Source organism: Anastrepha obliqua, chromosome 1, assembly GCF_027943255.1.
Source record: "Anastrepha obliqua isolate idAnaObli1 chromosome 1, idAnaObli1_1.0, whole genome shotgun sequence".
Taxonomy (NCBI): Eukaryota; Metazoa; Arthropoda; class Insecta; order Diptera; family Tephritidae; genus Anastrepha; species Anastrepha obliqua.
This window is the reverse complement of record NC_072892.1, coordinates 21305751-21320611: the sequence shown is the minus strand read 5'-3', so window position 1 is coordinate 21320611 and position 14861 is coordinate 21305751. Positions and strand designations below refer to the sequence as shown.

General features: G+C 38.7%; 2 protein-coding genes across 3 annotated transcripts; one reads left to right on the top strand and one right to left on the bottom strand.

Moving 5' to 3' along the window:
- The first annotated feature begins 4508 nt into the window (after nucleotides 1-4508).
- LOC129248602 (myogenesis-regulating glycosidase) lies at nucleotides 4509-7956 on the top strand. The gene is made up of 4 exons (XM_054888225.1): nucleotides 4509-4837; nucleotides 5249-6119; nucleotides 6868-7586; nucleotides 7674-7956. The coding sequence occupies exons 1-4, from the start codon at nucleotides 4672-4674 to the stop codon at nucleotides 7862-7864; spliced, it is 1947 nt and encodes a 648-aa protein (XP_054744200.1). The 5' UTR covers nucleotides 4509-4671; the 3' UTR covers nucleotides 7865-7956.
- Nucleotides 7957-7977: 21 nt separating this feature from the next.
- LOC129248588 (uncharacterized) lies at nucleotides 7978-13881 on the bottom strand. Of its 2 annotated transcripts, none has more exons than XM_054888213.1 (8): nucleotides 13692-13881; nucleotides 13442-13619; nucleotides 13237-13378; nucleotides 13043-13177; nucleotides 12564-12984; nucleotides 10985-12219; nucleotides 8421-8569; nucleotides 7978-8295 (listed from the first exon to the last, which is right to left on the bottom strand). In XM_054888213.1, exons 1-8 carry the CDS (start codon nucleotides 13777-13779, stop codon nucleotides 8163-8165), a joined length of 2481 nt encoding a protein of 826 aa, XP_054744188.1. In that variant the 5' UTR covers nucleotides 13780-13881; the 3' UTR covers nucleotides 7978-8162. The 2 variants fall into 2 exon arrangements, with proteins under 2 accessions (XP_054744188.1, XP_054744180.1); XM_054888205.1 differs by having other exon boundaries at nucleotides 7979-8295; nucleotides 8421-8575.
- Nucleotides 13882-14861: the final 980 nt, after the last annotated feature.

Below are 14861 nucleotides of genomic sequence, written 5' to 3'. Positions count from 1 at the left end.
TTCTTGCTGGACGTGGTCTATTCGGTCGAGAATTATCCACCAATGAATATTCGGATTCAAATTTGTTGATGGTATGTCGAATAGTGTTTAAGGCAGGCCGATTATGTTGACCATAATGCGGTCTAAGCGCACAAAAAACATTTGTCACAGAACGCTGATTTTCATAATACAGTTGAACAATTTGTAGACGTTGTTGCGGTGTGAGTCTTTCCATGATGAAATGCCAAACGCTGTTCAACAAATCCACGATGACAGTTTGCCACAACTCGCGCGCGATCTGTTAAAAGAACGCAAATGAAAAAAAACTCCTCTTAATTGATCACCCGTTATATAAGTCTCAGCCAGATCAATGCTACTCTGGTATCGCAATGAATCGGCAACGGAGTAAATGAGTTAGATTAAAAACCGACTGCCACTTCCCCCTAACCACTGAAAGGTTACGCAATCAATTTCAATCCTAGCACTTTCTTATTTTACTACTTGATTGGCAACTGGCTTTTAATAAATAATTTAACAGAAAATTTTAACAAATAATTTCACAAAACATTTTAATAACTTTATTTTAAAAAACAAATATATTTGTTTTTTTTTTAGAAGAAATTACAATTGCTTCACAAATTGAATGCTGCCTAGGCTGTAAATTTTGATTATTTTTGACAAGAAATATGTGTGCGAAAATTTACTGTGTGTCATCAACGTAACTTAGCTCATTGTTCGACCGGTTTCGCTAGTTAAACTTCTGCCTGACAAAAAATAGACCTCGACATACCAAACATAAATATTAACTCGTACGATGTGCAATATTGAAAATCACCGCCCACTTAAGCCAACCCATTTAATGCTATATTCCCACGGCAAGTAATTTGCTTTCTAAGTAATTCGCGAATTACCCTGTTTCCACGGCGGACACGTAACTCGCTATTTCTTAAGCATATCAGCGATGGAAAAAAAAGGAATTTAAAGCTTAGATTTTACATAATTTATTTCTTCCATTTTCAGCAATAAGAAAAAGTGCCAACAAATGGCAGCAGGCCGGCGAAAACGCTCTAAAAAAAATATGTGTCGAGAAGTGGCTGTCGGAAAAGCAGTAATATAAGTATCATAGTATGAAATAAATAGTTGAGGAGTAGAAGAAATTGAAATAATATATTATAAAGCGTTTTTCAATAGGTGCGCTTCAACTTTTTTCCGATAGGGAGGGCGAACGACGCAATATTTTTTATTTTTCGCTTGTCATTTGTAAACTTCATTAGTATACATTTCATCATGAAACGCTACACACTTGAGCAACGATTGCAAATCGTGCAAATTTTTTATGAAAATTTATAAATTTTCCAAAAAATCATCTTCAGTGATGAAGATCACTTTTGGCTCAATGGCTTTGTCAGCAAGCAAAACATGCGTTACTGGGCAGAAAGCAATCCACACGTGATTCATGAGGCACCGTTGCATCCCGAAAAAATCACTGTTTGGTGCGGTTTACATGCCGGCGGCGTAATTGGCCCATATTTTTTCGTTGACGAGAACGATCGCCACGTTACTGTGAATGGAAATCGATACCGCGACATGATAAAAGATTATTTTTGGCCGCGATTGAATGGTATGGACTTAGACGACATGTGGTTTCAACAGGACGGGGCAACAAGCCACACAGCACACGCTAGAATTGATTTGTTGAAGAGTAAGTTCGATGAGCGCATTATTTCCAGAAATGGACCGGTCGAATGGCCGCCGCGCTCGTGTGATTTGACGTCTCTAGACTATTTTCTTTGGGGTTATGTGAAGTCATTGGTCTACAGTAACAAGCCGGCGACGATTTGTGAGCTCAGAGCCAATGTTGAACGCGAAATTGCTGGAATTTCGGCCGATTTATGCAAAAGAGTGGTCGAAAATTGGGTTCAACGATTGGACTTCGTAAAACGTGCACGCGGTGGTCATGCAAAAGAAATCGAATTTCATACTTAAATGTATATGTTCAAACTCGATAATAAAAAAAAATTAGTTAAAAAAGTCAAACCGTTTGTGTTTTATTCAAAAAAAAGTTGAAGCGCTCTTACTGAAAAACGCTTTATAATTTGATCTCCTCCATAATTTTTGAGGCGCTCGCAAACCTCCTCGCCATAATTTTTTCACACATGTTTTTTACATTTTTTTTTTTTGTTTTGCTTTTATTGTTAAAATTTAACTTTTTCTGGTTACTATCCAACGTTTGTTAATTTGATTTTATTTACTCTTTCGCTTTGGTTTGACAGCTAATATCGACAAATGATTGAAAAAAAAATAGGAACGACAATTTGTACGTAATTAGCAAGGTAATTGAGCTAAATTGCTTACAAATGAGGTAATTCGCACTCAAAAATTTTGTACGCCGAATTACGTAATCGGAAGGGTAATTGGGAAGTGAATTACGAATGGTAGACCGAATTACGTGCGATGAGAGCACAGCAGATCTCATCAAAACGGCGCGTTTCCGGAGCATATCGCTAGATCGCAACACCTCCTCCTAGAACAACACCAATAACCGGTGCCGATTTCCTTTTCATCATAAAGCATCGCCTAAATTAAAGTCTTCTTTAAGTGAAGCTTCATACAAATATTGCCTATGTAAAAGCAACTTAACAATCAATCGATCGTTGGTGTAAATTAAAAAATCAGCGACCAGTTGTGAAATGGCAGCATACGTTACAAAACCATAAGAGTTCGGTCCCACAAGGAATGTTCGACCTTGCGTAGTGCCGACGTTTGAATGTATAGAATTGATGCTTCAAGACTCAACTATATGACGGATTTACTGTACAAGCGCCGATCTTCTTATAAACGATCAACGATCACTTGAATTGCCCATATATCGAAAAAAAAGACGTATAGCCGCAGTCTTTAAATATATAATTGCCAGGGGCAAATGCATAAAAAGTTGATCTGACTGGAAGATTCAGGAAATGTGAGTTGTGGTAGATTGTAAATAACGTCCCTGACTGTGATCGTCATAAAATATTCAAGAGAATATTAACAGAGTCTGAAAAATCGGCAATCCACATGAAAGCTTTGGCCCACTTCCACAGTTAATATAATATTTACGAAGGTCGAGAATTTAAAGGGTTTTCCAATAAGAGGTGTTATTCCCTTAAATGATCAATGGTTTCATTGCTTGTGTGGCACGTAGCGCCGTTTTGTCGAAAATAAGCGTTGTCCAGATCAATACCATCCAATTCAGGCCATAAAAAATCGTTAATAGTCTCTCGAAAGCGCAATCCATTCACCGTAACTGTTGCTCCAGCTTCATTTTCGAAAAAGTAAGGTCCCTTGACTCCGCCGGACCATAAACCACACCAAACAGTCACACGTTGAGGATAGATTGGATTTTCTGAGCCCCAGATCCGACAATTTTGCTTGTTGACGAAGCCACCGAGGGGGGAAATGGGCCTAATCATTCAAGATGATTATTTTTCGATGAAATTCCGGATCATTTTCATGCATTTCAACGACCCAATCAGCAAAGACACGACGTTGTTGATGATCGGCCAGCTTGAGTTCTTGCGTGAACTGGACTTTATACGCCTTAAGACCCAAATCTTTATGCAAAATACGGTGTAATGACGTTTGTGGAATGCCTAATTCCAAATAACGACGAGGAATGGACAAACCTGGGTTTTCTTCAACACTTTTGGCTGTATTTCGGTTGTTCTTGAGGGACGCGCACGGGTTTTATGCGCCACATTACTAACTGGTCCCAACAGCTCGAATTTTTTCACGAATTTCTGTATTGCGGTCCGTCAAGGTGCTTCACGATGGCCCAAAAATGTTCGAGTTTTACGAACCATCTCTGCCAAATTTTGACCATTTTTATAGTGAATTTTATGGAGAGCTTTTTCGTGGCAGAAATAAACTCGGAGGTTTTCAATTGCCTGCCGAGGGGCGACCGCTATCAGAAACAACTTTTTCTTAATTCTTGGTGTTTCACCGAGATTCGAACCAACGTTCTCTCTGAGTTCCGAATGGTAGTCACGCACCAACCGATTCGGCTACGGCGGCCGCCTTACCTTATCGAAGGTATTTTTTTATTTTAGTTATGTTGACGCTATTAAAGCCAGTAACACTCGAAGAAAAGTTGGGATTTTAATGCAGGAAAAGACCGTATAGCCTCATGCAGCCGACCGAAATTTGTTTTGTAGTCAAGAACTGCGGAAGCATGCCGAGCAACACTTTTTGCTAGAGTTTTAAAGTACTTTAAGGTTCGTTCCTCTGGAGTCTACTTATTTCATATATTATTTCTAGTTTAGAATAAAACTATTATATTTTGTAATCAACTTTTGGAGTATGTAAAGCGATAAAAAATATAGGGAAAGGAGCACTCAAGAAAATACTCAAGACTGTTGTTTATATTTGCCGCAAAACAGGCTTCAGAACTTGAACGAAATCACTTAGAAAAATATCTTATCAAATATTTTATTTACAACAATAAACGACGGAGATGATTGTGGGAACTAAAACGAACATTTCGTGTATAAATAGGGTTTGATCTGTAAAAATTGAACACAGTGCACAATTAGACTTCCAACAAGTCGGTATCAACACAACAAAAGACAATTAAACTATTCTCATCATTTCTAAAAATAGGAAATAAGTGAAATAATAATTAAAATTGCTATTTATTGCAATCGAACAGCCAAAATGGGCTACAAAAGTGTTTTCTTTGCATGGGCTATTCTCGCTCTTTGCCCACAACCACTTCATGTGACATCCTGCCAAAATGTGGAGCAACGTTTTAAGTTTCCAAATAGTGATGTCTATTTACGTTTGGTCCACGCAACAAAGCTTCAGTACCAGATCATGAAAGGTACATACATTTTACTAATAAAGGGTTTTTCAATAAGGGCGGGTAGATGTTGAAATGGAATAAAATGGCGTTTGCTGTGTGGCACGTAGCGCCGTCCTGCTGGAACCACGTGTCGTCTAGGTCCATATGGTTCAATATGGGCCATAAGAAATTGGAAGGGCCACCACGTCTACCGAAAAATGGGCGCAATGCGCGCAACGTTTGCATTAATGAACACTCATTTTGATAATAAAGTTTTATCATTTCAACGTGCTGTTCTGAACTGCATAATAAACAAAAGATTTGGCAGATGTCACCAAAACAAAATGGCCGCAGGACGCCAAAATCGACCCGCGCAAATTGAAAAACCCTTTAGTTGAATGCTCGTTTCTTATTCCACTTCGAATTATGCGAAACCCTCAATTGTTTTAGGTTCAAAAATACTTCAGACAATCACCTTGGAAAACACCGCCACTAACAATAATCTGGAACAAACGGCTAGCGGTTCATTTTCACTTAATACCGGAGATACAACCATTGTATTCGACTTGATTTCCAGCAGCGACGTGGTACATGTGCGCGTCTCACGTACGGTTCCCACTGGAGCGCAGCCTATTGATTGCTTTGATTTGGATTTGGACAATACGCACTGGTACGGCGGTCCCGAATACAAAGATCACTACTGGCCAGTTGAGAAGCAAACATTGACTAATTTCTCTTATGTGACCAAAGAACTGGAAAATATGGGCGTAGCTGAACGCTATTGGGTTAATACCAAGGGCGACTTCTATTATGTCGATGATAATACGCCACTCTTTGTTGAACTGAATTCACTTGGATACGAAAACAAATTGTGCTTCAGCGCATTAAGTGCTCTACCATTCAATCCGCGCGTGGAGAAGGTAACTTTCGTGTATCATGTTGGTGTGGCACGTGATGCAAAGGCGGCGCATATGTATGCCGTAAAGAAGTTCCTAAATCATCCTACTGAATATCCGGACGAACGCATGGTTACGCATCCGATCTGGTCCACCTGGGCACTTTATAAGCGCGATATAAATGAGTCTGTTGTGCGCGAATTTGGCGATGCCATTTTGACGAATGGCTTCAACAATAGTCAACTGGAAATCGATGATGACTGGGAAGATTGCTATGGTGCGCTGACATATCGTAAAACCAAGTTCCCCGACATGAAGCAATTAACTGATGATTTGAAAGCAAAAGGCTTCCGCGTCACATTGTGGATACATCCCTTCATCAACAAGGACTGCGAGCCAATCTATAGCGAATCATTGAAAAACGGGTGAGTCGTATTGTTCAAAGTGTTTTGCAGCAAAGTATCGAACTTCTATAGGGTGATCAATCATGAGGTGCTTTTTTCAATAGTTAAAAAAAAACAAAAATGTAAATTATGTGCAAAGCCTTTATTTATCATTTGAAAGGACATTCTTTGACATTTACTTTTTGAATATGACTTCATTCAAATGTTGGCCGCAACTACGCTTAAGGTGGTCCATTCTGAAGGTCCAATTTTCAATCACTCGTTCGAGCATTTCGACTGGTATGTCGTGAATAACACGCGTAATGTTGGCTTCCAGAGCTTCAATCGTAGCTGGTTTATCAGCATAGACCTTGGACTTCACGAATCCCCAAAGAAAAAAGTCCACAGGTGTGATATCACAAGATCTTGGTGGCCAACTCACAGGTCCTAAACGTGAAATCAGCTGCTCTCCGAAATGACTTCTCAATAAAGTCATTGTTTCACGAGCTGTATGGCAAGTGGCTTGTCACAGAACGCTGATTTTCATAATACAGTTGAACAATTTGTAGACGTTGTTGCGGTGTGAGTCTTTCCATGATGAAATGCCAAACGCTGTTCAACAAATCCACGATGACAGTTTGCCACAACTCGCGCGCGATCTGTAAAAAAAAACGCAAATGAAAAAAACTCCTCTTAATTGATCACCCTATATTAGCATACAATGCATGGATATGTATAAAAAATAAGTTTCCAATATAAAAATAGTAACATGCGCTTCGTTTCCTTACAGCTACTTGATACTTGACCATAATAACAATCCAGACACCCAATGGTGGAACAGCGGCCCGAAAGAATCGGCTTACGTTGACTTCACCAAGTCGGAGGTGCGCACTTGGTTCAGCGATCGTTTGAAGAAGTTGCAGGAGGAAGGTGGCATTGACAGTTTCAAATTTGACGCAGGCGAAACAAGTTGGATGCCCGACGATCCAGTGCTCCAAGGTGACTTGAGCCTCTCACCCACACAAATGACACGCGACTATTTGCGTACCGTTGGTGCTTTTGGCCCTATGGTGGAAGTGCGTTCCGCACAAAATACACAGGATTTGCCTATTTTTGTGCGCATTGTCGATAAGGACTCAGAGTGGGGTTGGAACAATGGCTTATTGACACTCATAACGACGATGTTGCAAATGAATTTGAATGGATATCCATTCGTGCTGCCCGATATGATTGGCGGCAATGGCTATGATGACAAACCACCAAGCAAAGAATTATTTTTGCGCTGGTTGCAAGCGAATGTGTTCATGCCCAGTTTGCAATTTTCCTACGTGCCATGGAACTTCGATGATGAAACTATTGAAATTAGCAAAAAATTCGTGCAAATGCATGCCGATTTTGCACCTGAAATTATCAAGCGCTTTAAATTAGCAACGGAAACGGGTGAACCTGTGAATTTGCCACTTTGGTGGATTGATCCCAAGGATAAAACTGCGCAAAGCATTTACGATCGTAAGTTGATTTATAGTTCTTTACAACTTTCATATGCAAAATGTATAAACAAATAAAAATAAAATATGTAACTATTATTTCTTAAAGAATTCACGCTCGGTGATGACATCATTGCGGCACCCGTCGTTGAACAAGGCGCTGTTGCGCGTGACATCTATTTGCCTAAGGGAGAGTGGAAGGATGGCAATACAAACGAGGTTCACCAGGGTCCTAAATGGGTGATGGCATACAAAGCACCGCTAGATACGCTGCCTTACTTTGTACGCGTGCAGAATTAGAGGACGATATATTTAATCTATTGTATATAAATTGTGTAAATCTTTGAAAACTGTTAAATATAAAATATTGTATTATATTATATAAGCACAAATTTTGTTTTTTTATTTATAAAACTTTAATAAAAATTGGCATCATACAAAATTATATCAATAATTGTGACAATTAATATTGTCCTTTAAAAAAATACTATCTTTTACATATACATTTTACAAAATAGTACCTTCAAATATCACAGTTAAATTTTGTGCAATTGACACAACAAAGCGCAATTGATGACGTAAAATGGTTGAGTGTTGCTTATTCGACATTCACGCCGTCAAGTGACGCTGACTCTGATGAATCATAAAGTAAATTCTTGATATATTTCAATTCGTTACGGTCACTGTTCAATGCTTCTTGTTCCTCTTCGAGAATTTCCTCCAAGCAAATGCTACAAGATAAGAAAAGAAGAAGAGAGTTAAGGCCCAAATAGACTTCCATCGCAAAACGAGTACTGCTTCGGTGTTTATTTTCAAATACTCGAAAAAAAAAAATAGATAATACGTAAATACTCACTTGACATTTTCATCTTTGTTTTCTTCCAATGCCTTTTCTCGTTGTTTCAACAAATCTAGTTGCAGCTTATGCAATTCCTTCGTCGATTTCGACCACTGCTTCTTGTAAAAGTCCTTAGTTTTCTCTATATCTGCAAAACGCTCCGTTTGCTTGTGCTGGAAGAAAAGAATTTACTCTACTGAATTTTTCATTTCAATCTGTATAAAGGTTTTCCAATAACAGGATTACAGGTGAATGGATTGCGCTATAGAGAGATAATCAACAATTTTTTATGGCCAGAATTGATCTGGACAACGTTTATTTTCAACAAGATGACGCTACGTGCCACACAAGCAACGAAACCATTGATCTTTTACGGGAAAAGATTCAGGACCGGGTTATCTCTCAATTGTGATTCAACACCTTGTGACTTTTTTCTTTGGGACTACGTCAAAGAGAAGGTCTACGCCAACAGCCCAGGGTCGATTCAAGACCTCAAAGATGGAATTCGTGAGGCTATCGCGGACATAGGGCAGCCAATTTGCAATTCGGTTATGGAAAATTTCATGAAAGGGATATTGTCCTGTAAGCGTGGTCGTGATGGTCATTTGCCTGATGTTATTTTCCACTATTAACGGCATACCTTCTTCTTTATAATAAAATAAACATCCGATAATTTATATTAAAAATAGCATTTTTCTTTGGATATCAAAATAACACCTCTTATTGGAAAACCCTTTATATTTAAAATTAATACATATTTTAAATTAGAACTATCAGCGTTCGAACACTTAGGGAAATTTACCCTTCTCCCCCTTTTTGGGTGTTTGGCCGAGCTCCTCCTCCTATTTGTGGTGTGCGTCTTATTGTTGTTTCACAAATGGAGGGGCGTACAATTTTATGCCACCTCCGAACGGCAGATAGTATTTTATGAGGAGCTTTTTCATGGCAGAAATACACTCGAAGGTTGGTCATTGTCTGTTGAAGAGCGGATGATATTAGAAAAAACTTTTTTCATCATTTGGTATTTGGGCACAACCGAATGATAGTCGCGCACAAACTATTCGATTAGTGCGGCCGCCCTTATAATTGCGTTCATAAATTTCATTATTACTAATTTGTAATTGCATAGTAGTTGGAAGTCCCTAACATTTTTGATACTCTGTTATGTCGACAGCAGGCCTTTAGGTTAGGTTCGGTTTTTGTGGCAGTCGGGTTGGAATAGCCAACTCACTTAGACCACGTAGGTACTAAGGAACCTCAGTGTGCTTATTCAACATGGAACCATTTAGACGCTCTTATGAAACGTAGGATTTTATCCCAACACTCGGATAGTTCCGTAAGAGAATCAAAAGAGTGTTTTCCTAACAACCTTGCTCCACTCCTAGCTAATGCTGGACAATTACAGAGGAAGTGTTCTACTGTTTCTTCCTCTTCCTCGTCTCTACAACATCTGCAGTATTTATAAAAAAATACTCCTAAGCTAGAAGAGAGAGCCACGGCCTTCGAGATGTTCTCTCTTGAGAGGTTGAGCAATTCTCCTGACCTTTTCCTATTTATTTGCAGCCAAATTAGCCTGCTTGTAACACAAGCATTTTCTTCCCTCCACGACCTATTGGCCTCCTGGAGAATACAATTTTTTATTCTTAATTTGCAAGTTGCCATAGAAACTCCAGATTAGTACCCTTTCTGGCTACCTCATCTGCCTTACGATTTCCTTCAATATCTCTATGTCCTGCAACCCATATAAGGCTGGCCTTGAAGACGGTGCTAGTATCAATTAGAGCTGCCAGGTATTCCTGAGCAATTTTTGATCTTAGTATAGCTGACTCTTTTGGTTTGATGGCCGCCTGGTTATTCGAGCAGATATTTATCGTAGTTTTTATTATGGTGCGTGTGTTAAGGCACACAGTTACCTCCTTTACGCCTGCTACACGCTACAATAGTCCGGAAGTCGGACAGATGGGGCTAATCCTAATTTTTTTGAAAAAACTTCATTGGGTACTTTATTTTCTAGTTTGGACCCATCCGTGTAAAAATGTATTTCCCTCTTCTCAACGGTCTTTGAGTTTTCCAGTCTCTTCTTGACGGGATGTTAGTTTTGAAGAGCCTGTCGAAGCTGGATTTAGGAAAAGAGTAGTCGATTTCTACTCATAGTATGTAGTATAGAAGTGTGGCCGAAACGCCGGGTCTTCCATAGTGCCATATTATTAAGTCTACGCGCTAAAGCGGCGGTCACGTGTTTTCCCACCACATTTAGAGCGAACAAGTTGGCCAGCACCTTGAGCGCTTTATTTGGGGTAGTCCGTAGAGCGCCGGTGATGCATAAAAACGCAGTTCTTAGGACCTTGCTCAGCAGTTTCATATAACTTGCCTTTGGAGAGGATAGCCACCACGCAATTATTCCATATAGCAATAGGCCGAACTACCGAAGTGTAAAGCCAATATGTAATACGAAGTATTAATCCCCCATTTGATTCCGACCGCTTTTTTCATGCTATTTTCAATATCAGCAGCCCTTTACATCATACTTATTCGAGCCATATCTCTCAAAAACTAATAACACATAACTCAAAACTGCTTACCAAGTCCGCCAACATCCCATGAAGTTGCTCTGCTGAGAAATGCGTGTTCTCCATAGTCGCCAATTGCTTCTCCAATTGCTCAATCCGCATCTTCATTTCTAATTTTTCCTCCGACTCTAAGTCATTGGCATTCGCCGCTTGGGTATGTTGCCGTGCTTGTTCTATATCGCGTACTACACTTTCTGCTGCACGCTGTTGAATTTCATTCTTGAGACGTTGCATCTCGTCGTCCAATTTTTGAAATTTTTCCGCATAAATTCGTTCGATGTCCTGCTTCACCGTTTGCACAATGCTAATAGTCTCTTGATGTCTTAATGCATTTGCATTGAGTTCCGCGTGTGCCAGTTCCAATTTCGCATTCAATTTTTCACACTCGGAAAGCTTCGCTTCTAGTCTAGCTTGCAAAATAGAGCGTTGTTGCTCCCACTGTTTATCCAATTCGGCCAGATACTCAATCTCTTTTTGCTCCAAGCCTCTAATGAAGTGATCCATTTGTTGTGTCTTCCACTCTTCTAATTCCTGTACTATTTTCACTGTCATTTCCTCGGGATCTGTCTCTAAAGGTTCGGTATTAACGCCAACTGAACGAGTTGAAGACTTTTTGAACATGTTTTGAGCATTTAAGTTCGTTGCTGTGTCATGTTCCTCATTCGATATGCCATTTTGTGATTGAGTCAGCTGCTTATCGGAACAGCCACTCACTAACGACTTACTTTGGCAAGTTGTTAAGGAATTCTTGCTACCATCCGTGCACGTGCTTGGGCACTTTGAAAAATCTTCGGATGATTTAGCAAATAATTCACTATTTTCTCCCAAAACACGTCCAATTATAGCAGCATCAGCCTGCATTTTCATATAATTGCGTTCATAAATTTCATAATTATTAAAATTGCGACTACTTATATGGCTAGAATCGTAAGGAGCGTGCCTTTGATGCATTGCATTGGGATAATCCAAATTTCGATAGCACTCGGTTAGGTCGACCACACCTTTATCGTCGATCTTATAAGACGCATAAGCCTCAGTCAGCGGCATAAAGTCATTTTTGGACTTTCTAGAGTAGCTTGTTACCAACTGCATAGAAAAAATATAATCCACTGAGGGTTTTACAGCTCGAGGACTTAACGGCTTATTTAGACGATCAAAACAAAAAGTGCCATTTTTGCTAAAGGTATTACTCGTGATGAAAAACGAATCTTCTGGTAAGAGTTTTGAGAAATCTAGGCGATAAATTGCTGTGAAATGAAAGGAATGTATTAATAGTTATATTACAGGATTAATAGAATTATAAGAATATTTTAGATGGTAACAAGTAAATAAATCTGATACCTAAGATTTAAAAATGTTATTGAATAAATATTATCACTTAAAAGCAGAAATATGCCCTAACAAATTGGCTTACTAAAAAGCGATGAACAATTGGTATTTGAAAAAAAAAAATACTCAAAATTGTCCGAGCTTCTGCAATACAACTTTTAAAGCCTTAAAGCCAGCATATCCATTGTTACAAATTTTTTTAGTATTTTTTGTTAGCATTAGTTATCTGTGCAACCGATTATTGTTTTCGAGTCATACTCACCTACCACACCACCATTTATATATATACTTATCGGTATATAGAAAATTCGTTGAAAATAAGTACGTAAACTCTTCAGTGACGTCTTAAAAGTGAGCGATATTTTTTCATTGATGGGGTAGCAATCAGACTGGTTCACAACCATTTCCAGTTGTGAAACGCTTCCCAAGAAATCATAGTGAAATACAAACGCACCAGTTTGGCGGTTATAACTACTCTCCACTTCAAGCACTTTCGTTAGATTCTTAACTTGTTTAAATGTCAACGTAACGTTGAATATATCACAATCGATATCGGGATTGTTGCCCACTTGTATGAGGCCTACCTGTTCTAGAAGCTGTACGTATACGTTACTTTGTGACTGCAGCATCTGTGATGTCTCATACACCTTTGGGGAAAGTCCGTCATTTAGCATGCCTTTTTTCTGCAAATATATATATGCCACAAATCAATTCACTTGAATAGTTGATTTACTGTTATACCTTTCCCAAGAAAACTTCAAATTGCCCACTATCAATTAGATTCTTTTTGACGATAACCAAAAGTAAATAAATTTCAGGTTTATTTTGCCGCCATTCTGAGCTCAGCACATTAAGTTTATGCCAATGCAGCTTTAACTAAGTAAATATAAAAATATAACATTAAATTGCGGGGATGTAATAGTTATATGGCTTACTTGCACATTTTTTAAGTTTGCGATAACTGGAACACCTCTAATGGGAAGTAAGAAAGAGCCAATCGCGCGACGAGGGGAAGTATCCGTTCTCCCACTCTTGATAAATATCTCCAGCTTCACTGGCCGATTGTCAGTTTTCATACTATAATAGACAGCCAGCCAACATCTTTATTTAATAATAATAGTATTCCTTACAATTACTAACCGCTTGATATCGCTTATTTCACATTCCCAGATGCAATTGCTATTAAAGATGGTTACAGTCTCTGTGGAGTGACCTTCGACTTCGAATTTCACGCCATTTAGCGTTGCAGTTAAAATAACCTTGTCCTTGTGGCGTTCAGTGAAATCTCCAATGCCATCACGACGATGTAAACCAATTCCTTAAGCGTAAACAATGGAAAAGGTAGCACGAATATCTGCCAACTTTCACTTATTCTCTTATTTGAACTCACCTTCTACCAAATGCAAAAATATACAAAACGTATTGTCCGCGCTTTCGGAAGCATCACTCTCGGAAGCCGAATATGCGGCGTTGTTCATGGCATAAATGCTCTATATTTATATTTCTCAATTAAGACGGTATAATTAATAAAAATATAATGAAATATTTATCAATATACGAGTGATAATATGTAACGAAGTTTTCGAATTTTCTCAATGAGTAGTAGAATGAGTTAGTTCTTCTTCTTATAGAGCATGCATTCACAATAATATGTGCACAAACATAAATTCTGTGTTTCCGAACCCAAATAATTTGTAAGAACAGCCGAGAGCCTCTGCTGCTAGCGCTGCGTTTGCTTGCGTTTACTAATAATTTTATTATAATTTTAGCTCTTAAAAAACAAATAAAAATAAATAAATTTGTAAGAAAAGGAATTGTGAGCACACTAAGTAGATAATATTTGCAAACAAGTAACTTCTCTCCTTTTTCTTTGTTTAATTGAAGTAGTGGTTGTTGTCAAATTCTGAAAATCGCGAAAAATAAAGTAATGGTTTGCGGGAAGCGCCACCTTTAGTATTATGTACACCATGAATTGTTATTTTTACCCCACTGCTACTACCTGTTCAATGTTTCTCGGATGATGTGTTCTGCACATTATGCAGGTTATTTAATGGCTTGGAATAGCTCGTTTCCTAGACCTGTCGTTAGATAAACAGGCAATAAAATAAAATAATAAAAAAAAATAATGGAGACATTTCGGTTTCAATCGATTTGTAGTTCAGCAGATAGAAGCCCGCAGTAGCCAAATGAGTTGTGCACGCCTATCGTTCGGTCATGGTGGAAATATTTTTAGAGGTGTACTACCTAGCAGACCGTTACTCGGCTCTGAGCGAATTTGACGTAGAATCCAAAGTTCCCCTCCAAAAATTTTTTTTCACCATACCTAACGAGCAAACCTCGTATCTATTATCCTTGTCGTTCGGTAGTATTGGAGTTGCAAAACTCACTATGGACCCGAAACACCAAAGTGATAGAAAAGGTTTTCACTAATAGCGGTCGTACTACGGCAGGCAATAGCAAATCTCTGATAGTATTTCTGCCAACAAAAAGCTCCTTATAAAAAACCATCTGCTGTTCGTATAGAGCGCAAAAGTGTAGGCCCCTTCATTTGCGGAAAAAA

Bases quoted from the DNA above. Each gene is read 5' to 3' on its own strand.
- LOC129248588 (XM_054888205.1), bottom strand. From the start codon at position 13,779: ATGAACAACGCCGCATATTCGGCTTCCGAGAGTGATGCTTCCGAAAGC. The intron at 13,379-13,441 runs GTTAGTAATTGT...TGTCTATTATAG, and splicing joins GAAATAAGCGATATCAAGCG to TATGAAAACTGACAATCGGC. The intron at 8,296-8,420 runs GTGAGTATTTAC...CTTATCTTGTAG, and splicing joins AACAAAGATGAAAATGTCAA to CATTTGCTTGGAGGAAATTC.
- LOC129248602 (XM_054888225.1), top strand. From the start codon at position 4,672: ATGGGCTACAAAAGTGTTTTCTTTGCATGGGCTATTCTCGCTCTTTGC. The intron at 4,838-5,248 runs GTACATACATTT...CAATTGTTTTAG, and splicing joins TCAGTACCAGATCATGAAAG to GTTCAAAAATACTTCAGACA. The intron at 6,120-6,867 runs GTGAGTCGTATT...GTTTCCTTACAG, and splicing joins AGCGAATCATTGAAAAACGG to CTACTTGATACTTGACCATA.